A 21,653-nucleotide genomic window follows, 5' to 3' on the forward strand; every position below is an offset into this window, starting at 1 on the left:
GGTACTGACATTTTGGAGCCCACACTTGTGCTCTCAAAGTGTCTAGAGCTCAGGACCAGGAATAAGAGGTTTGCATCTGGCAGGGGAAAAGTTAGCCCATTTTCTCCGAGGTTGAGAAGCATCAGAGAAGCCACACATATCTGAAACAGGAGACTGTTGCTTCAACCCAGAGTCTAACACAGAATATAGCCTTCCACCTCAGCAGTGCATTTTGTTCAGTGGTGCTAACTGGTGAGCAATCTGCTTCCAGCTTAAAAAAACAACTAGCAGAGTCTCTAGAAACACTCCAACAACAAAGAGTTGGAAAATGCTTTCAAAGGAGCCACAAATCCACCAGGCCAAAGCAGGGTGGCTCAGATCTGGCAGGCCAGGCCAGAGGAACAGGTTCAGCAGGAAGCATTCCGCTTTGCCCTTCCTCCCCATGTCACCCCTTTGAAACCCAGATGTGAGCCGATTTACCTATCCAAACCTCAAGCACTGCTATGAAGTCCCTCTTCAGTACATGTACACACACGTGTGCATGCACCCCCCTTACCTTATTTAGCCATTTCAGCCCCGGTATAGTGTTAGAATTGATTTGCTCTTCCAGCCAGGGGCGCATCCGCATCCTTTCGACAGGCATTGTCACCAGCCCAGGATGGAGCTGCAGAGAACAAGGAACAAGGTTACTTTTTTTCCAGGCAGAACTCCCAGGCACATCCCCCGTCTCTGCACAGTACAAACTTATTAAAGCTTTGCAGGCATTGAGCAATTATAAATATAATAGTGACTTTGGATCTGTGTGGGAGCCTCCCCTAAAAGCAACGGATTTGATAAAACATTCTCTCTGGCAGAAAACACTCTTCCGGTACACCTGGATTAGGAAAACCTTCACCTGAAGATGACACATCATATTGTCAAAAGCTTGTGTGCTGATACAGGCAGGATACCAGAGGCCACAAAGAAAAACAATTACCCTCCTGAAGAGATCTCTTTTTGGCCCACATCTCTGCATTTGCACAAGACTTTTTTTTTCCCACGAAAAAAACGCAACCAAAGAAATCACATGTAGGAGGCATCACTGTACTAACTAAAATGATGCACTTGCTAATCAGAGTGCTTTCAAATGGCTGCTTCTGTCCATAAACTTGACTAAAATTAGGAAAAAGAAAGTTTCATGTCACAGCAATTTATCAGACCACTTTGGTTCTGGCTGAGTGGTTTGACCCCCTCCCTCCAGCTTTCTTTGATCAACCCAGTCACTGATTTTTTAGGAAGCAAGTGCTGTACAGCCAACTCAGCCCCACCATACCACATTATATTATTCAGTTAAGACTCAAACTGACTCTTTTTTTTTCTTCTCTCTCACATTCACACGTGACCCTGATGCCACTTCCCTGTTCAGAGCTGTAAATTATTGACATAAGAGTCCAAAGTCTTGAACCCAAAGCAGAAAATTTTAAAAACATTAAGCTATCTCAGGCACCTCTCTGAAAGCGCCAACTGGCACTAGACGCAGATTAAAGCACCGCATTAAACTCCTGTTAAGCAGCCTGCAACCCATCATTTCCATGTTCAAGTACTTGCATTTAGGTTTCTTCTTCTCCTCTCCCTTTATGCACCAGGCTCAGCTCCTTCCTCTCTCCTTTGTTCTTCACATCTGTGGTCTCTGCATCATTCTTAACTTCTCTGCTCCACTATTCTTGTCACCTTTGATCTTAAGAAAAAAAAAAAGATAAAAAAATGAGTAGGCCCCATATCTGAAAGCACACAGCAATGACACAAATGTAAATGGGTTTGTTCTTGCTTCCTATGGGAGTACAGGCATCAGACAGACTAACAATTAGGCAGTACCAAGCCCACACCCAGCACAAGAGGAAGAAAAACGTTCAAAGTTTCCTCTCATTGCTCTGAGGACATGTATTTCCTGAAACTAATAAGGAATTAAAACCTCAGTGCAACAATAAGGCTCTTTGATGTGTTCAGAAAATTTACCAGCAGCCGTGCTCACACTAATCTCTTTGCAAACATATTGGCACACTCCACACTACTTTGTGGAGCTGGTCACTCATGCTTCAGCCACAGCCTTTTTACAGCAACTATGAATTTCTAAAATAGCTCAGAAAATGGTTATAACTGCTCAGCTCCCTTTCAGGTTCACGTAAGACATGAAAAAACAGCCAACCCCAGAACCTGATAGTGGCTGAGCTCTTGTCCAAACCCCCTCGTGCATGAAGGATGCTGATTTCTGGCTGAGGGAGACATGAGTGCAGCTTTTTCAGCCCATAGGATGGTGGCAAGCAGCCAGCCACGCTGCTGCAGCCCCCTCTGCTTGGCACCAACTATTCCCATCCAGGTTGCCAAGTGTGTACGGGAGATCTCTACCATATTCCCCTACTACATGTCAGGTCAAAGCTGAAAACGCAAACAGCAATGTACTAAATATTCGAGCAAATTGTGATTCATCTGTCAAGGAAGAAACAAGTAAATGCAACGATCATCTTGGATGCATTTCTCTGTAAGGTATCTTTAAGTATGCACGCACTTTGAGACAATTCCTGGAAACACTGTGCATCATCTTCAGCGTTCAATGTATGAGTGCTCCCATTTAGCAGTGGGACTCGTCTCCTGGGTAATGAGCCCCTAAGACAAATCGCAAGCCCATCTGAATGAAAAAATCAGACAGAAAGCAGAAAAGTGATCTTGAAGGCAGCAGCAAAAAATTCCACTTGGGTCAGGCAACACAGAAGAAGCAGAAGCTGCCTTTGTGCAAAAGCAATGCATTTCAGGAGACGAGAAAACTGCCAACATCGCTACTACAAGGAAGCCGGTCTTGCCCAAAACAGCACTGTTGAGCCAGTTGCCTCTTCCCTCCCACGTCCCTGAGGGCTTCCCCAGCTGCTCCCCCGCAGACGCTGTGATGCTCATCTCCTTTTTGGCACCCTGGGACTCCTCTGGGATTAGCACCTGCAGCTGTCAGCATATACCTTCATATCCATCACCCATGGCAAATTAATCCAAGCTAATCAGAAAAGAGGTTTGGCTTGTGAGAAGGGAGGAGTGGCTCCCAAGATCTGTTTATCTGGAAGTAAAACCAAACCCAGCTAAAAATAATCCAGTGATGTCCAGCTGGAGGGAACGGTGGCATCTTATGGCGGAACATCTTTCACAGGTGGGCAAGTACAGCATGCTTCTGCTCATCAAAACACACTCTGTGCTCCTCTAAAAGCATGAGCTGCAGAAAATAAAGCCTGACATCTTCAAACAACACCCTCAGACCTGTCTGCCTCAGGACAGCACTGACCACAACGGTGCTAAAGTGTAGTGGGTTTTTTGGCAGTTGCACGTCAACAACATCCTCGCCATGAAAACACCAAGTCAACTCTACTGAGTAACTGCCTGTGGGAAATGAAGGTGCCACATCTCCCCTCCAAAGCTGTCAAACACATGATTTATTTGTACAGAACTAAACATTAACTTCCGTAGTGCCTTGCAAGTAGCCTCTGTCTGTCCCTAAGCAGGGTTAATGGGTGCTCTTGGGAGTCTTATTTCCATGGCTCCAGGTGGGAGAACCTGACGTCCATCCATCAGTGAGTAGCCAGACAATCACCTGCTGTCATTAAGAGTCACTGAAGTTTGTAAAGACCTTTGAAATTCTCAAAAATAGGCAGTAAAGGCATGTAAAGTTTCAGGGTCCACCACCTAACAACAAGCCAGCTTCACCATCTGTCAGAATATACTAATTATAAAGCAAACCTACAAAGCCAGAAAATAAGGTGAGCCATACAAAACAGCAGGTATGCCAAGTTCCTTCACTCCAGCCTCTCTCCAGTGTACCCAGCAGAAAAGTAAAAGCAGAAACAGTTGATCTTGTAAAGAGAATGAAACACCAACATTTATAATCTGAAGCAGGCCATAAACTTGGGAATGCCTATGCACCTATCTCCCATTCCTAGTGAATGTTAACATTGCACTTCCCCTGCACACTTACACACAGGAGAAGCTACATGCAGGTGTCTGTATTTTTTGTAACAGGACAAGTGGACTCCTACCAGTATTTTCAGACCTGCCATGGCATCCAGTTCCCACTGGCTTCAACACCACCGTGAGTTCCTGAGCCATTGGCACCCATCTGCCACCCTAAGCAAAACTCTCCAGAAGCATGGTTACCTTTGCCAGCCTGAACCTTCACACTTGGGTTAACTGGGAGAAGAATGGCTTAATGCCTGTCTTGGGTCACTTGCCACCATCTTCCTCTGCCTCAGAGACACCATGGCCAGAGCTGGCTGGGCTGACAGGGGAGAGGAGCGGAGCTGGCTGGGCCTTCAGGAGGAAGGAGCAGCTCCATCTCCACCAACAGCAAAGGAGCATCTCTCACTCCATCACCTCCACCCTTCGCTCCCATCCCAATTTCGTCACACACTAACATTGCTCTTTGCATAATGTCACTCTTTGCACAGGCAGCTTTGCGAATAAGACCAGGTAACTTAGCAGGCTTACAAGCAACACCTCTTTCTGGAGGCTTTTTTTTTTGTCTGTTTGAACCCAGATCATGCTCTCATCCTGCTCAAAGATGTGCGTGACAGCACAACCAAGAGGGGAGGGTACTCTGGCATGGGAGTGGGACAAGCAGCTGGAGAGAACAGGGAGGAACCCCTTAATCCAAGACCACTAATGAAGCTCCTGCGCTTTTAAACCTCAGCTTCAAACTTGGACCCTACTGAAGCCCAGCATCTCTTTGGGAAGAACAAGGGAAAATGCTTAACACTCCCAGAGACCCATGCTGGAGTCAAACTTTCTGGCATTACATTTAAAATAATTGGTTTTTCTTCTGGTTTAGCACTGTCCCATGGAGGGGGAAGGGGAAAAAATCCACCAAAAACCAGAGACAACTGCTAATGCAGATGGGACCCAAGAAAGCAGTTTTCTACCCTACAAGAAAAGGGGAGCTCATTTAGACATGCAAGTAGGGCTACCTGCCAGGAACTCATTTTATCAATGCTTGCCATTCTTAACAAGACAGCCAACCTTCAAGAGCCACAATTTTTAATCATACCTCCTACAGATGTATTAAGGCTGGTAGCTTTGTGAATATCATCTCCCTTTTTCTTCTCCATTTTTATCACCTGCCTCTTTCTTAAAGGTGGCCGTAGTCACGGGCGGTTACCTTTTCAGTGGTGGGACCTTAAATGTACTGACGGACATCAAGACATCAGTAAAATTATTCCCAAGCAGGTGCCGTATGAGACACTAACCCCAACTCAATGGCATTTGCCTGGAAGGGTAGGCCACCGGCAGCCTGAGGAGCCAAGCCCTACACAAGAAGCATGGCCCACAGATGCACTGACACCATGGTTTATGAAGGGATTATTTTGACCTTTTTCAAAGGTTTATTTACTGTACTATTCCTGCTAGTCCTGCGGTCAGTTCAGCCTTTTTTTTGCAACCAGATAACGCAAGAACATGGTGGAGGCTACACTCCAACAAGCTATGAACTGTCCTAAGCCTGCAGTCATGACTTGGAGGAAGAGTGCTGCAGAGGGCAGACAGCACAGGATCTGCTGAAGCTGGGCCAACATAACCCAGTTAGGAACACGGAGACCGGGAGAAGGCCAGTCAGTAACACTGCTCCTGCTACCAAACAGTGCACTTGAAAATGAGCTTTCTACATGGGAATCATGCCAGCAGCCTGGCGTGAAGCATGCAAACCAACTTCCTAGGACAGACACGGCTGAAAGAAGAGTCACAATGGCATAAGAGAGGGAAGCATGGGTACAACACGGTTTTTAGAAATAGTCCCACAAAGGGCATGGAGCAGGTAGCTGTCACTACAGCACCCTTGAGACGCAATAAATCATACTGAATTTCAGCTCTATACTACTTTACAGATGTATTTTTCTAAGATTCTTTATGCAAGACTCTGCAGAAGGAAAACTAACAGCACTCATTTATTTTTAAAGAGATATTAGAAAAATATCAGTTATTTTTGAGAGCTATTCATCTTTAAAGAGACATGAGAAAAGATGTAAGTGATGGTTGCAATCTACATATACATATAAATATTTCCACTCCATAATGTTCAATAAAGGGCTTGTAGTCCTCCATACTCTCTGCTAAAACATTCTAGTAAATCTGACTTCTGCTTTTCCCTGACGGAGGTAACGCTCCTGCCATACAGAAAGTGTAACCTTTGAGAATGAAGAGCTCTTCACCAGAATTACAGCAGCTGTAGACAGAAAGTGAAAGCAAAGGCATGGCAGGCATTAAATCTGAGCAGTACAAGATGTTCTCTTCCCTTCAGTTTCACTCCCTCTGAAAGCATCTGGATAACTGAGAAAGCACAAAGGTTATCCCAAAACACAAGCTACTCTATGCCTACAGATTTCTTTTAAAAAATATATTTGTATGGAAGTAAAAAAAAAAATAAAAATGAAAAAGCAGTTCTTCCTTCCCCGTCACAAAGTACCCAGTTAAAAGATTTGCCACTATATGTAAACATTATTAATGGTTGTGATAAGGTAAGGTGGGATAAGACACTCTGAGGTGCATTTGTGAAGTAGGTCACAGCCTTTCTCCTGAGCTGTGAAGAAACATCTGTTCCTCCAGAGGACTCGTGCAGAATGTTGATGGTATCTATTTCTCTTTTTTCTGCAAATACAGAACTGACAGTGTATTTTTTTTAAAAGTTATCTTGTGCTTTGCTGATAATCTTTTAAAGTATTCCCTTTGTTTGCTAACATTGATGCAGTTCAGAAAAGCATCAATCACTCTGCGTGACCAAAGAGATATGCTGAAATGAGACCATACGCTAATTTTAGGATTCAGAGAACTGGGTTCTGTATTTGTCCCTGCGCCAAGACTGTTCCAGGATACAAGGAAACATGATCTTATTTTAAGAACAGTGCTTGGAGCAAAATTCTGTCCCTTGGTCACAGTGCGGGCTCTGCCTTCATATAGGATTTTGCATATAGGACCACCTTTTTCAACTATTCCACTGTGGATGCCCATTTCAAAGTACATGTTTAACCATATGGACTCTGAGCAAAGCCCTGCTCAGAAGTCAAGCTAGTCAGAGGGATAGAGACCTTTCCTGGCTAAGAAAACCTGCTAGCCTCCCCTGCTCAGAAATGTGATTTTGACACTGAACCACAGACAACAGAATTGTGCTTTACTCAGCTGCTCTGACTGCAGACACCTGAAATCCTCCTGCCTGCAGCCCACAGGGAGACAGACCTCTGCCTGGTACACTTCCCATCTGCTGCGAGGGGGAGAATCTCACCATTGAATCTGCAGAAGCAGAATTAACGTGCCTTCTTTCTGATAACCCTGAATTATGCAAATATCCATATCTTTATTGGAACCAACAGCAAAACGTGTAATTAAAGTAGCATTAGTAAACAAGGAAAAGTGGGCATTGCCATTCTCGAGGGGCAAGGGTTAAGGGTTCAAAATAAAATCCTGAAGCTCTTGATACTGAAAAGCAGATATGAAGCGAGAAAACACATAAAACCCTATAAAGGTCTTTCTGGATTCATGGATAGCTAGACAGCAAAACCTATCCTCTCTGGTCATTTAACTGCATGTATTTATGGTGCCTCTTTTGTTCCTTAGGAATACTCTGGCATTGACACCCTGTTGAACAGGGAGGGATGGGGGAAACATCATGACTCTGCTGGCAGATTTGCTTATCACTAAGCACCCTTGCCTTGCATTCCCTTAAAGCATACCCCATGGCCGACTGCTTCACAGACCCAGCTCCCCTGTTGGCTATACTCCTGAATCCCACTGTAGCGATGGCAGTATTTTTGCTGCTCTTTCTTAACGCTTTGGCGGTGGCAGCAAAGATGCCATAAAGCACACTACCTCCTTCCTGTCCATCACCAAGAAAAATAATTCACCACAGGCAGGAAAGGTGGTATTTTATTTGCTCAGGTGCCTGCAGGAAGGAGGAGGCTCCATCAAAACAGGTTGGAGAGCCAAGAATTGGAGAGCAGGCACAGTTGGAGGGTACAGGTCCTGGGAAGGCTGGTGTAAGGCACAGCTTGGCCATTAGGAAGAATCTGCATGGGCAACCAACGAGGAATATTTCACCTGCTTCCCAAGGCTTCCAACCCAAACGTGGAAGGACTACAACAGGACCATGGCTGGTAATGGGAAAGCTCTGTGGGGTTGTAAAATGCCTGGGAACCCAGGCTGCTCTGTGACGGATTCAAGCTAGCAACAGCTACCCAACTTTCCAAGCCCCTGCTTCGTAGGGGCCAGGCTGTGCCCACTTTGGGCTGTAGAGAGGTGCAAGGTAGATGGAGGAGGAGGGAAGCATTCAGTATGCCCTCCTCTTGTGCTGCTGTACCCAAGAAAGATACACAAAGGTAGAAGGGAGAAAAGCCCTTGCATCCTCAAGGGCCAAGGAGCAAAAAACATCCAAAGCAACCCAACATTCCCTGCAAAAAAAATCAAAACCCAAGTAAAACAAAGGCAGCAAATACCTCAAACATGTATTGAAATCAGCACTACAGACTGCATGATAAACATGTCCAGGAAAACGTACAATGGGAACTCATACTGTATATAGAGCATGTTTCATCAGCCCTATAGCGTTTCTGTTCCACCCAAAGGGTGTTAACGTGCCCTGGCTGGGATTCAGACATTACACATCAAAACAGACTCTTTCCTTCGGTTTCCATGCAAAGCTTATTCTCCCTGAGCAGCAAAGACATGAGTTGTTATTTTGCAGTGATCTCAGGCATCATTAAAGGTAGCCCTCAGATTTGCAGACTAGAACCATACTGAAGAAAAGCCATCTTATTTTAATACAACAGAACGAGAAGGCTGTTTTTTTGCTTCTAGACTTAGCTATAATTAAACAAGGCTTCAATCTCTCAATACCTACAATAAAATTTCCCTTGCACTGGCTCCTATGCTGAATGTTATTATCATGACACTTGAACAACATGGTGTCTGTGGCTGAGCCCTTTCACTGCAGTGATTTACATCAGCTGGCAACTTGGCCCAGGCTTCTAACAAATAGATTGTTAAAGACGATCTCCACAGTATCCTTACCACTACAACCATCTGTGCACACATCAATGTCTGCAAGTCTGGTGACAATACAAAATGACTGCTTTACTTTCAGCTTTAAAGGAATACTTTGTTTCCTGGAGATTCCTTTCATTTGTTTTCCAGGTCTTGCCTGGAGTGAAGAGGGAGATGCCAGATTGTGGTGGCGTCAGAAAAACAATGCTCTATGCAAGTGACAGCCAACAGCATGGGATTACAGAAAACTCTCCTCCTGCCACCTCCTCCAGGAGTCTCAAAAGCAGCCATAACTTTTACCTGATTTATTGCCTTCTTAAGGTTTCTGTTATGTCTGATGATTGATAAAGATTTGTCTTTGGTATCTGGGATGTCTAACTGTTTTTCCCCCAAAAGCTGCCTAAAAGAGAGGTGGTGACTTTTCAGTAGCAGAGCTGTACTTCACTCAGACACATTTGGGAAGGGCCTATTTACAACAAGAAAATTGCTGGCACGGTTGCCAGGGAATAATTAATTCCTTGCATTGGGGAGCAGTTATCCCTCAATATATCAATTTTATTCCAGAATTAAGTGCTCACACACGAATCCACTCCCAAATACCCACATGCAATAGCTGATGCTGCTTAGCTGTGTCACTCAGTATCCACAGAAGCCAAACCCTGGGCGTTCTTGAAAGCTGTCAGGAAAATGCAGCATTTGACACCTGATTCATAAAAAATTTTCCAGCCTGGTGAAAACCAGAAGGCTATGAAGACTCAAACAATTATCAAGAATCACTTATTTTATCATACTGATGCAACTCAACAGCATTTTTTTAAATCCCTCCATGGCTGCATTAGGCCAACACACTCTTATGAGCTCTGTGACTAGGTTTACAGGAGACATCCCTAAAACTTTTTAACAAGCACAATGTGTTTCCTACACGTGTCCCTCTGAAAGCAGTGGAAAATCACACATGCAAGTATCTGCAAGATCAGGATCTTAAACTGTAAAAATACTTTTTAAAGCCTAGGCAGACTTCGTCTCCGTGTCCTGTCTTGCATTCTTCTGCCTAAGTACAGGGTCAGTGCTTCATAGGGTGCTACATATAGGAAAAGCAGCCATCATAAAACAATAGTCCTTAATCTCAATGTTCCCACACTGGTGGCTTGTAAGGCTCAGGCAGGATTGCAAAGAAGACAATGACACTTTAGAGGCACTCAGAGAGGCATAAAAATTATTCCAGACAGCTAACACTAAGAAATGTGTTCAAGGAAGAGTTTTCACATTCACCGGCCATGACCTGCACCTGATGTAATCCACCTTGCTCGGATTGGGCTTGTTTCTCACAGCTACCTTTGTTTGTATAACATACTGTTCTGCCACACACGCAAAAACTATTTGCACACTACACTAAAGTGCGATTTAATATTTGCTTAAACCTTTCATTTTATTGTCTGGGCAAGGGCAGTTTCTACCACTGAAGTTAATAGCTAACCCACACCTACACTTCTGCTACCCAAACTTCTGATTGCTAGCGCAGCACCCAGAACTGAGAGCAAAAGACGTGAACTACCTCGGTGTAACCTCAGAGCAAGCACCAAATCCAGCCCTTTCAAGAAAGAGGTTTCTCCTTTACTTGCAAGAGAAGGTATTAAAGAAAAGTATATGCCATTTCAGATTTGTAAAAAAACACTCTCCCACTTACTTAAACGCTTGCTTTACAGACAGACCACAGCAGGCACAGGCTTGGGGGCTGGGATCCTCTGAATCATCCACAGCGCAAGCTGGAAACATGTCTGTCACATGCACTTATTTACGGTTACAAAAATAGCACCATGAAAGAAGCAGATGTGTTGAGCACAAAAAATAAATTGAATTAGTTATTACAGAGATACTGCTTGACACTGTAGAATTTAAGAGAGAAACGTCTTTCTTTTGTACATACATTTTAAATGATTGCACTTAAAGAGTGCTAAGTATTAAATGCTTAATACTGATGCTTGCTGAAATGGTATGATGCAATTCTCCTTTTTATAAAAATGCTACTCTTTCCACTGCCACAAGACATACAGGAACTTCTTAACTCATTTTTGTGTTGAGATATGAATAGTTAATAGGATCAGTTACAAAATGTGCTCTTAATTTAAAGTTTTCCTGTCGACCACAGACCGACAGCAATGAGACAGCCTCAATTCCTGATCTGCAGCAGCTATTTCTATCTTAGAAGTTTCCTAAAATGCTACTGAGCTAGAGTGAGACCACTGAACTCATCTTCATTTCTCATCTAAGCCAGATAAATATTATTAAACTAAACAAAGCTAGTCGTCATCAGCTTCCCTCATCAATCTTAAATCTCCAGAACAGTTTCAGCATCCAAAGAATTTAGTTTTGATATGCTCAAATGCAATGTTTGCAAATGTGTGAGAATTAGACCTCCGGAATTGAAGTCTTTCACTTCACCCTAGTACAGCGTCAGCAGAGCAGCAATTGTCCAAACTTCTCCTCAACACCCAACCTTTTTGTCGATGTTGCCCAGGATTATGCACCTCTGTGTGCGAGAAGGATATTCATTTGAGCTTCCACGGCCACCCAATGTTTGGCCATCTTTTGACTAATTCACCAGCTAGTTCTCAAGGTCAAAAAAGACCTTCTAGCTGCTGACTGATCTGTGGAAATGTAGTGAAACCATTCACAGTCATTTCATGTCATCAGCAAAGCTGGTAACATCTTTTGATTACTGTTGATCTGACCCAGATCTAAGTGGACGATCCCGAAGGTGGGGAGCAAAAAAATCCCACCACATATTTTATACCTGATCCTATTAGCAATTCACATCTCAACACAAATAAATTTCAGTTGCACTCGTTTTCATCATACTAGATGTCATCACCTCCACTGTACTTTCTGTACACATTTGTCACAGCATTTCAAAATGTTAATTCCATGACTGGAGAAGACACTACTTCCCATACTGCGGGGCCATCAACCAGACCCCTGGGTAGGAAAAGTAGTACCCAGACAAACCAGGGACAGCAACTCATAATCCCTACTGTGTAGTCTGCTAAAGGAATGCTGTCATGCAGAAGTCAAATTTACCAACAGATGAAATAAATAATAAAACTGAAATAATTTTTCAAGTTCAGCTCTCATGCTTCTTTGCTCTGTGTTTATTCTTTCATTTTTGCCAACTGGGAAATGAAAACCAATGGAGTCGGTTTCACTTTTGTTTATATTTGGTTTCAATTTTATCCTCAAGTTTTGCTTTCATCTTTTTCATGTAACACTGTTGGGATTTGACATCGTGCTGGAAAACTTTCAGTAATTTTAAAATATTTGTCTCCTATCCCACCTTTTTTCTTACTGTGGAATTATTTTTATTTTAGATTATAAGGTGCTGTCACAAGTCTGGCATGCTTTTGGGGGGTTGATTTTCATTTTACAAATGTATACACTACATCCAATTAAATTGAGTAGTTTAGTATCTTCCACTGTATTCATCTCTCAGTTGCATGAAAAGCACATTTACACGATTCAAAAAAACACCCTAAAAGAGCAGCCAGTACACCAAATGCAGAAAAGCCTACATCACCCACCAAATGCATGTTATACATATGCATAAAATGCACATAAAGACCTAAGCTTACTGCTAACCGAACTTATTAAAGAATTAAGGTGAAATCTTGCTTAGATAAAGCTGTAAAAGGTTTGCCTGTAATGCTGTTAAGCAATGTCCAATACCAATAGAAGTATTATGGCAAAGACTGTCTTCTGTGCATTCACCAAGCCCCTCAAATCACCTATATCCCTCCGTACACATCAAAAAGCAGAACTTGAGCACACTTTCAGACTTTCTTAAAACAAACTGTAAGCAATACTTCCTTCTTTTGTGCTCTGTCAATGTTAAGCATGTACAACTTTAAACTAAAAAGCGCTTAAAATAATTTTACAGCAAAAGGGAAATGGTTAGACAACATTCACTGTCACACGCAGTTCAAACTAAAGTATGAAAGGTAAATACTTTTGTTTTCACTGCGTTCCTAACACCAGATATGCTGGGAGCTACAGACCAAACCTGTAAAGGTTAGCTGAAAAACTACCAAACCGTAATCTGCTCTATTCTTTTCTTTACAAGAATATGGAAAGTATTACTTCCAAGCTCAACCTGAAAGCTGGCAACCTATATAGCAACAACTGAATGTTAAAATAATTTAAAGTTAGAATTTAGCTCAGTACCTTGGGTGAAACAACATGCCACATGCAGGTAGATTGGCTCCTGGACTCCTGCGTCCAAGCTGCAACAAGATAAAACATCTGCCTTGTACGAAAGACTGCAGTACATTTGTTGTAATCTGCCCCCAAGCAAATGAAGGGGTCAGAAGATTTCCAATATACGCAAAGCCAGGCTTGTAGTATATTGCGTATTAAGAAACCAAACATGATTTTACTGCTTACCACTTCTTTCTTTTCTCCCCAGCTCATTCAAAAAAACCAGCAATTTTTCAATAACTTCCAAGAAACTGAAAACATATCCGGCACTAACTGGAACAGTGGGTTTTAAAACTGTTTTACAAGCTATCAGTAAGAAGTGTGTGCTGTACAATGTATTAATTATGCAGTATACAAAACATCTAATTTTTTATATATATATGTAGATATGCATGTGTGCATATATGTATATTTGCAGACATTGAACTCCTGACTGTTAACAATCGTTAATTGCTTATTCCCATTTTTCTTACTGGCTATTTTAATCTATTCTAATCTTAATACAAGAGTTCACACATAGTCAATTCAAGGAAGAACCTTCATACAGATCCAACAAAACTTTGAAAAAAAGAAGGGGAAATTATTTAATTACACTGCATTATTTTTTCCATAACATTACTCATACATGAGGAATATGCAACTTAATAAATCTCTTCCTCTCATTCACTGTAACCAGAATCTTTTTGGCTTGCTTATTCTTGTTTTGCTTTTTGCACTTGTGATCTCAAAGGACAAACGAGAAAATGCTTTACACTAATCCCAGTTTATAGCACCATAGGTTACAATAAAACTTCTGTAAACACTACCTTATGGTTTATGCCCTCAATATCACAATCATCGTAGGCCTTTGAAGAATCGAGTTTCAAAAGGGCAATCTTTACAAATGAGCCACAGAGATAAGTAAGAGTAACACGTGACTAGTTTTACTTCTTTACCTACAAATGGACCGTGACTTTCAATATAAGATCCACAAAACATAAGTTGAGGTTCTAATCCTGCAAACATCAGAGGAATTTTGCTGGGATACTACTCCCATGCAATGTTAAATGTGTACAGGATGCACTTAACCTAACTGTAACTTGTGTCAGGTTAACAAGTCCAGGGGTAACAAGCACAGATTAAACAGGATCACCAAAGCAACATCTTTTTGCTGGAAGTTTCATAAGACCTTATGCCACAAGGCTCACATAACAAAGGGCAATACGTGGTCTTGCTTCTTTATGTTATCTGCAAATGGACCATAGCTTATGCTCCTCAGCGGAGAAGGTTTCTATTTGCACTTTTCAGAAACAATTCTTCATCAGCTTCTGCTGTAATTCTTTGTGGGCAGCCAGTGCCCAAAATTTGCTAATGAACCGTTCTGACAGCTAAGTTGCACAGCAAGTTTCTCTCCCACAAACTGCCTAACCACTCGTGAACCCACGTAAACCCCAGACATACACGCAGTGGCCATGAGCACCACAATTTACGTACTGCAGGACAAACACTTCCTGTTGTTTCAAAGTGGCCTCCCAATTGTTTTATTTGGGTCATGTTTATCTGTATTGTTACCTATTCACTTTCTTGGTGACACTAATGATTTTAAAGAACATCCCCACATCCTCTTCAGTCACTTCTTTTCCAAGGTAGTTAGTCTTTCACAAAAGCTGTTTCATTTCTATGATTGTGTTTGATGCCCTGCTCTGTAGCTCATCAATTTTCACTACATTCTTTTTGAGATGTAGGAACAAAAACTGTTAACACTATTCAGGATAGGGGAGCAATATGGATTTATAGTGGCATGACGGTGTTCGCTATTTCTATTTTTACTCCTTCCTAATAATTCCTAACCTGCCCTCTCCTTTCTTAGCCACTTCTGGGCACAGAGCTTGTTTTTTCATAGGATTATCTGTGTTGTATGATGTTGTCCTGAGTAAAAGGTCAGTTCAAACTGCATCCTTGTGTACAGAAAGATTGCATTCCTTTCCACGTGCATTACACTTACATTGGTCTGTAGCCAATTTCATTTGCCAACTTACATCTGGATTTTTGATATAAGATCCTTCTGCAGTCTTTGCAGTTCAGCCTTCAGGATTTTACTGCTCTGAATGAGTTAATACAAGCAGCAAACTTGTCACACCACTGCCTATCCCTTCCTCTATCAGTTACACACCCTAGGCAGACTCTGGAGGGGCATGACTGGCAACCTCCTTTCATTGAGCAAACTGACCACGACCCTACAACCCTGAGCAACCTGATCCCATTCTGAAACTAGCCCTGCTTTAAGGACTGTATCAACCAGATCTCAATAACAGCCTTTAGAGAATCTTAGAAGACTCATGACATGCAACTCCTCCTCAACAATAGTCAGGCCTATTCTTTGTCAATGTGTCACATTTATACCTGTGTTCACTAATATCTGGCAAAAAAGCAAACAAAAATGACCAGCCTGGAGTTCTTGGTCTCCCCAGAAACCCTGAAAAACTGACAGCTCACTTGTCACCTTCTATTCCTGGAGCACCAAGGGAGGCCTATGCAACAAGTTACACGCCACAGGCAGTGTATCAGCAATTTCGTATTTTAAGCTCCGTCAAAACTCATGAACAAGTACCACCTCCTGCCATCTACTTCATCCTTCTCCTCAACGGTTCGTTCTGATACCCTCTCTTACAGACATGTCAATTTGGGAGAAATCCTCCAACTTGCTCACTCCTTAAAAAAAGAAAAAGCCTCTAGAATCTCCTTAACTCCTAAGAATCTCCTTAAACTCTTCCTCAGTGAAACAAGGCTCAACGAATTTGTTTCACTCTGCTGCTATGACTTTATCTTCCTCAGGCACTCCTTCTACACATGGATCACTTATCAGCAGGCTTTCCTGCTTTTGATGCATTTCAAATGGGATTTACTAATTTTTTTCATGCCTTTGCAACTTGTTCCATGACTCTCTTTGGCCTACAGATTTTATGTTCCTTTCCACCTTTCCCATTTGGAGACAAATTTTTAACTTTTTGAAAGATGTCTTTTTCACTTCTACCGAGCTCCTTTATTTTGCTTGTCAGCCTCCTCAACTTCCTTGGTATTTCTGACAGATGCCATGTAATTGCTTTGAGCCCTTACTTCAGTGTCTTTGAAGAATTACACGCCACCTGCAAGCATTTTTCACTTTGGGCTGCTTCTCACCATTTCATTCGTCTCCTTGTTTTATGAAGATTTACTTTGGAAAATTAAACACTGCCACAGCAGCCCTTGGCTTTACTGCTCCTGAAGCAACATGGAGTCTAAGATCATTATGATCATGGTCACATCAGAGCTGGCTGGCATTTTAAATGTAAAACTCTGAACTTAATTCTTGCTGGCCAGGACCCTGTCCAGAGTTGCTACGCACAGAGCACCCTTACAAGCTACACCTACAAAGCAGGCATCTAAAAAGTTAGTACACAAGCAAATTTCATGTTGGAGGATGACATAATCTAAGTGGGGGCAACTGAAGCCTCCCATTATCATTGTATTTCCTACTTTTGTAGCTTCTCTACTCTACCTTAATATATGATAGTCGTTGTCAACACCTTGGTTGAGTAGACAGTCACATAGCCCTAATCTCTACTCTTCCTATTTAGGCCCAGAACATCAATTCGTGAGATCCTGTGTTACTTCCAAAAAATGTTATTTGCTTTTTACCAAAAAAGTATCCCCACTTTATACACGTGCAAGCTACTCTCTCCTCTTTATGCCATCTATTGTCTGTCACTACACCATCTGAGTTTCCACGAAGTTCCTGATACTCAAAGTATTATATCATGGAGATGGTTTAACACCAGTTTTAATACCACGGGGATGACAATCCTCTCCAAGAGAGTACATGTCATGGCAAATTTTACATTCTTTTTCACCTGTCAGCTTTCCCCCACTGTTTTGTGCTAAAATTTATAATTTCATATATATAAATAATATATCTAAATAAATGTTTTAATTTAAGGCATACCTAGCCTGGCTGCAAACTTATTTACATGAAGTCTATTAAGCTAACATTGACCCTTTCTATTCCAAAAATACTTCCAGTTCCTCCTGAATCTTAGCTCCTTTTTTCTGCATCACTTTCTCAACTGTGCATTAAGACATCTGTCTCTCTCTACCTGGTCCTACATAGCAGAGACCCCCATGCAATGGAGACTGGGGTCTTTAACCCCCTTTCCTAACAGCCCATAAGTAGCTAAGGTACCTCTTAGCTACCCCTTTCCACGTAACGTGGCCTGTGATGAACAGCTCGAGACTGACTTGACATTTTCTGAAATCTGCCACTTTTGAAGTCAGCAAGTAACTGGGTGACACCACAAAGATACATATGTCAAATACAATGGCTAACTACCTCTGCCAACCAGCTGGGACCCCCAGCCTCAGCAGGATACCACCAGTGTCAGCAGACTGACTCCTTGCCGTGCCTGTACCTAGCTGAAGAACTACAGCGTGGCATATGACTGTGACAAAGCAATACCACGTCAAAGGATTCAGTGCTCTCAGACCTTCCCCCACCATTTACCAGTGAAAAGGAACTGCTGCATTCAAGGGGCACGTGAAGTAGTTTCCCTGTGGGACATTACCAACAGGGGCCAGAGAAGGACAGTGATGCCTCTGAAGGGGCTGGTGGCCCGGAAAGATTGCAATTCAGATGGAAACCATCTGCCTCACAAATCAATTCTGCTACTTTTATAATTATGCCACTGTTTCTGTATCAGGATTACTTTAAATGTTGCTGCTCCGCTCAACTGTCTTTTTATGGTACTAACTCCAGCATTCTGCAAAGATTATATGCAAACCCATTAAGACTTAAATAACTATGAACTTAAACATGCAGTATTTCATCTCCAGAAACTGACGCTGTAGTTTACAACTGCTCCTACATTCAAGAGAGTGCTGTCTGTAAGATCTTAGCACGGTAAGCTGGGCTATAAGTTATAACCATACACTAACAGGAACCAAAGTTCTGCACTCTGAAATTCCTTTATCTGAGCCATGTGTTTAAATAAATAAGCCTCAAATACTCTGCTGTTTAGGTGCTCATGCTAATCAAAATGGAAATTAAAGACCTAAAGTCTCTGGAAGCCTGGGCTGAGGGATCCAATTCTTCACGTGTTTGCAGCGTTGACTCCAGACATTGCGAGATGCTTGGAATTTGACCCTCTGCGCTACACACAAACAAAACCCCTGTTCATAAATTCCCTCCGGGGGAAGACATCCAGGGCTTGGCCCTCTGCTTGCTGGCACGGAGCAGGACAGCGCTCTGTGAACCGCCACGCAAGGAGCCGCGGCAGCAGCGCTGCCCGTACCCACAAGAGGCTATTGCTGAGGAAAACCAGAGCGGAGAGCGCAGTTCAAGGCTGATAAACGTCCGAATTATGCACTTGTTAAGGCCGGAGCCATTCAGACCATATAGGGGGGGAGGAGGGGAACCAGCAATGCTTGCTTTGTAGAGGTGTGTTTACTTTAAGATAGAGATACAGAGGCGGAAAGGCCTGCTGCATAGGAGCGAGGAAACACCACCGCCCATCAGCGGCCTGCCCTGTGCAGCTCCTCACAGGACTTCCTCCTTCCGCTGGTCCCACGGAACCCACCCGCGGCGGCCTAACGGCCCCTCAGCCCCTCTCCATCTTGTCGTGCCAACCCCTCCTCCCTCGCCGCCGCCACCTCCCCCTCGCAGGGGCACGGCCCCCCGCCCCCCGGGCGCCTCAGCCGCCACCGGGGGCCTCGAGGGGCGAAGCGCAGGCCGCGGCGGGCAAGGCGCGAAGGCACCGCCCCGCCGCTTGTGTAACGCCCCCCCCGGGGGCAGCGGCACCCCCCCACAGCGCGACCCCCGCCCGCCGCGCCCCCGCCGGTCCCCCCCCCCCCCACCGCCGCCTTACCGGGGCTACCGGCAGCCTCCAAGCCCGCAACAAGTGCGGGGCCCCCCGCCCCGGCCCGCGCCGCGCCCCGGCCCTCCAAATCCAACGCCCCCCGCCTTTGTCTGCGCGCCGGGGCTCCCCAGGCAGGAGGCGGCGGGTACCCCCCCCCCCCCCACCGCACCCCATCTCCGCCGCAACCTGCCGCCCTCCCCGCCTCTGCCCTCCCCGTGCCCCTTCCCAAATGCACGGCGGGACGGGGCTCGGCCCCGGCCGCGGCAGCCCGACCTTTTGTTTTTAAACCGATGCGCATCTCCCCGGGAGCCTCGCCGCCCCGCAGGCGAAAACAGCAGCAATGCGGGAACGGAGTGGGGGTGGGGGAGGGAGATAATTTAAAAAAAATTTTTAAAGGAGTTTTAAACAGAAGAAAATTTAAAATTACCTTGCCGGCCCGTTTTCGCGGCCCTTATATAATTCCTCAAGGTTACCGCCGTTGCCAGGGGACGCGAAATGGAAATGAAAACAGGCGCTGAATAATCGCGGGAGCAAAACTAAAAGTTAACTGCCTCCGCCCGGGCGGAGAAGGGTCCAGATCGAAAGCAAAACAAGAGGAGGAAGCGGCGAGGCCGCCGGCGGCGCTGGAAATCCCCCCGCCTCTCCGCCGGGCCGGGCCGGGCCGGCCGCGCAGGCGGCGGGGGCAGGGCTGCGGCGGGCGCGGGAGCGCGCTGCGCCCGTCACCGCCGCGGCGGGGCACGGCCGGGCTCTCCCCTCCCCCCCCGCCCCCCGCGAGCCCCTTCCCCTCTGGAAACCTTACATTTTATTAATCGCTTGACTTGTAACTGAAATAACCCCGACGCCCGGCCCTAATAAGGCGCTGGGGTGGGGGGTGGGGGGGTCAGCCCTGGCTGGCCCGAGAGCTGGAGCTGCGAGCCCCGGGACGGCGCCGGGCAGCCAGGAGTGAGGGGACACTCGGAGTGAGGGGACACCGTCCCGGGATGAGCAAACCCACGGATCAAAGCAGGCTGTCCCCCGAACCCGTGGGGGAACCCCTGCGGCTCGGCTCCTCCAGCATCGCAACTTGCTTCTCTTCCCCCTCCGCTGGGGTGGGAGTGCTGGTCTCAGCCTGGTGGACACGCGTGCTGCGGCTGTCATTGCCTTTAAGAAAGGACTGTGTCACAGTCCTACAACGAGGACAATTTCAAACCAAATCCTTTGGACCCAGCGGGTCTCAAGCAGCTGGGTTACTTCAAGCTCTTGGGTTTCAACAGATTTTTCAAACTGCCATTGGTCGTGGAGTCTCTGTAGGGATCAAGGGCATTCTGCAGAATTTAGATAATCCCGATGCAAACTACAGCATATAAAATTGCCAAGGAGAGGTTGCAATATGTCATTCCTAGCCTTACCCAAAGATGATGAAGGAAAGGCCCCAGGCACTGGGGGCTGGAGGAGATACAAAATGTAGTCATTACAAAAGGTTGTGTATGGAGAGACATGTGTCTGTCTAGCGAGGTGTGCACATCTCTCTCACACGCATGCATGTCTATATGTATGTTATATGTATGCTATGTCTATGTACACACATATGTTCAGGTAAGCAAGCGGTATAGCTACATGTGTGGATACATGACACACAGCTATCAGCAGTGGGAGGAATGCTGGGACACGAGGGGGCTGTGCCGGGGATGGCACAGGGGGATGGTTAAGGAGCGGTCTACGCTGCAGCAGGACAGCAAATGGAGAGGGAGGTGTTCCCCAGGTTCTGGGTGCTGTAAGGGCCCTCTGCAGCGGCAGCAATGTGCAGAGGACACTGAGCTAGCGATGGGGTGGGGGCCCCACCATTGTGGGTGACAAGTCTTCCTGTTTTGGAAAGTACTCTCCCGCACTGAGGAAAACATAATCGCAGAATAATTTAGGTTGGAAGGGACCCATGGATGTCAGGAATCTACCACCTCCCAAAAAAACACTGGGGCCTAGCAGGTGCTGTGGTCCACATGTGCACCAGTGAAGCAGGAATGGGCAAGGGAGAGGTTTTGGAAGCAAGAAGTACGGTGCCAGGCAGGATGGTAAAATCAAGTGTCTCCTCCAAAACTTCTCCAGATACACCCACAACAGGATGGAGAGGTCCATACTGATGGGGAGGGACACAGGTCCCCAGAGCAGCTGTGAAGGAGCCGCAGCAAAGGTTCATATTCACACGGCAGATACTTCCAGAAGAGAAGAGACCAGGACTGATTTCCACAAAGCCACAGCAGAATGAGGACGAGGGACCTGGGATGCCTGGCTTTGGACTGGTGTGTTGACTGAATAGATGTGCGGGGAGAGGAGGTAATCAGCAGGACATGGTAATGACAGGACACAGCTGGTATAGGAGGGTCAGACTAGGCTGTGGCTGGAGGGAAAGAGGCTATACACTCCATGCCAAAAGGAGTCAAATCAGCTAACTCCAACAACTAAAGCTGAATTTTCATAGACTTTAGGTCTAACTAGGAAAACGGTAGTATTAAGGTGGTATTAATGACGCTCTGACCAGGATGGAGGTGG

At 44.9% G+C, this 21,653-nt stretch overlaps 1 protein-coding gene across 9 annotated transcripts in view; it reads right to left on the reverse strand.

The window, feature by feature from the left end:
* IRF2 (interferon regulatory factor 2) overlaps window positions 1-19,843 on the reverse strand; it is a 43,442-nt gene extending 23,599 nt beyond the window's left edge. Inside the window, exons 1-4 of one of the 9 annotated variants that reach the window (XM_075091223.1) lie at window positions 19,555-19,834; window positions 13,228-13,286; window positions 1,567-1,696; window positions 536-643 (exon numbers count right to left, since the gene is read on the reverse strand). In XM_075091223.1, the coding sequence (XP_074947324.1) occupies window positions 536-622 (87 nt within the window). In that variant the 5' untranslated portion in view covers window positions 623-643; window positions 1,567-1,696; window positions 13,228-13,286; window positions 19,555-19,834. Of the gene's footprint in view, window positions 1-535; window positions 644-874; window positions 1,035-1,562; window positions 1,697-13,227; window positions 13,287-19,554 lie in introns of those variants that run through there. The other 8 variants (XM_075091219.1, XM_075091216.1, XM_075091222.1 and 5 more) reach the window with 8 other exon arrangements.
* Window positions 19,844-21,653: the final 1,810 nt, after the last annotated feature.

The sequence above is a fragment of the Phalacrocorax aristotelis genome, chromosome 4 (genome assembly GCF_949628215.1).
Source record: "Phalacrocorax aristotelis chromosome 4, bGulAri2.1, whole genome shotgun sequence".
NCBI lineage: Eukaryota > Metazoa > Chordata > Aves > Suliformes > Phalacrocoracidae > Phalacrocorax > Phalacrocorax aristotelis.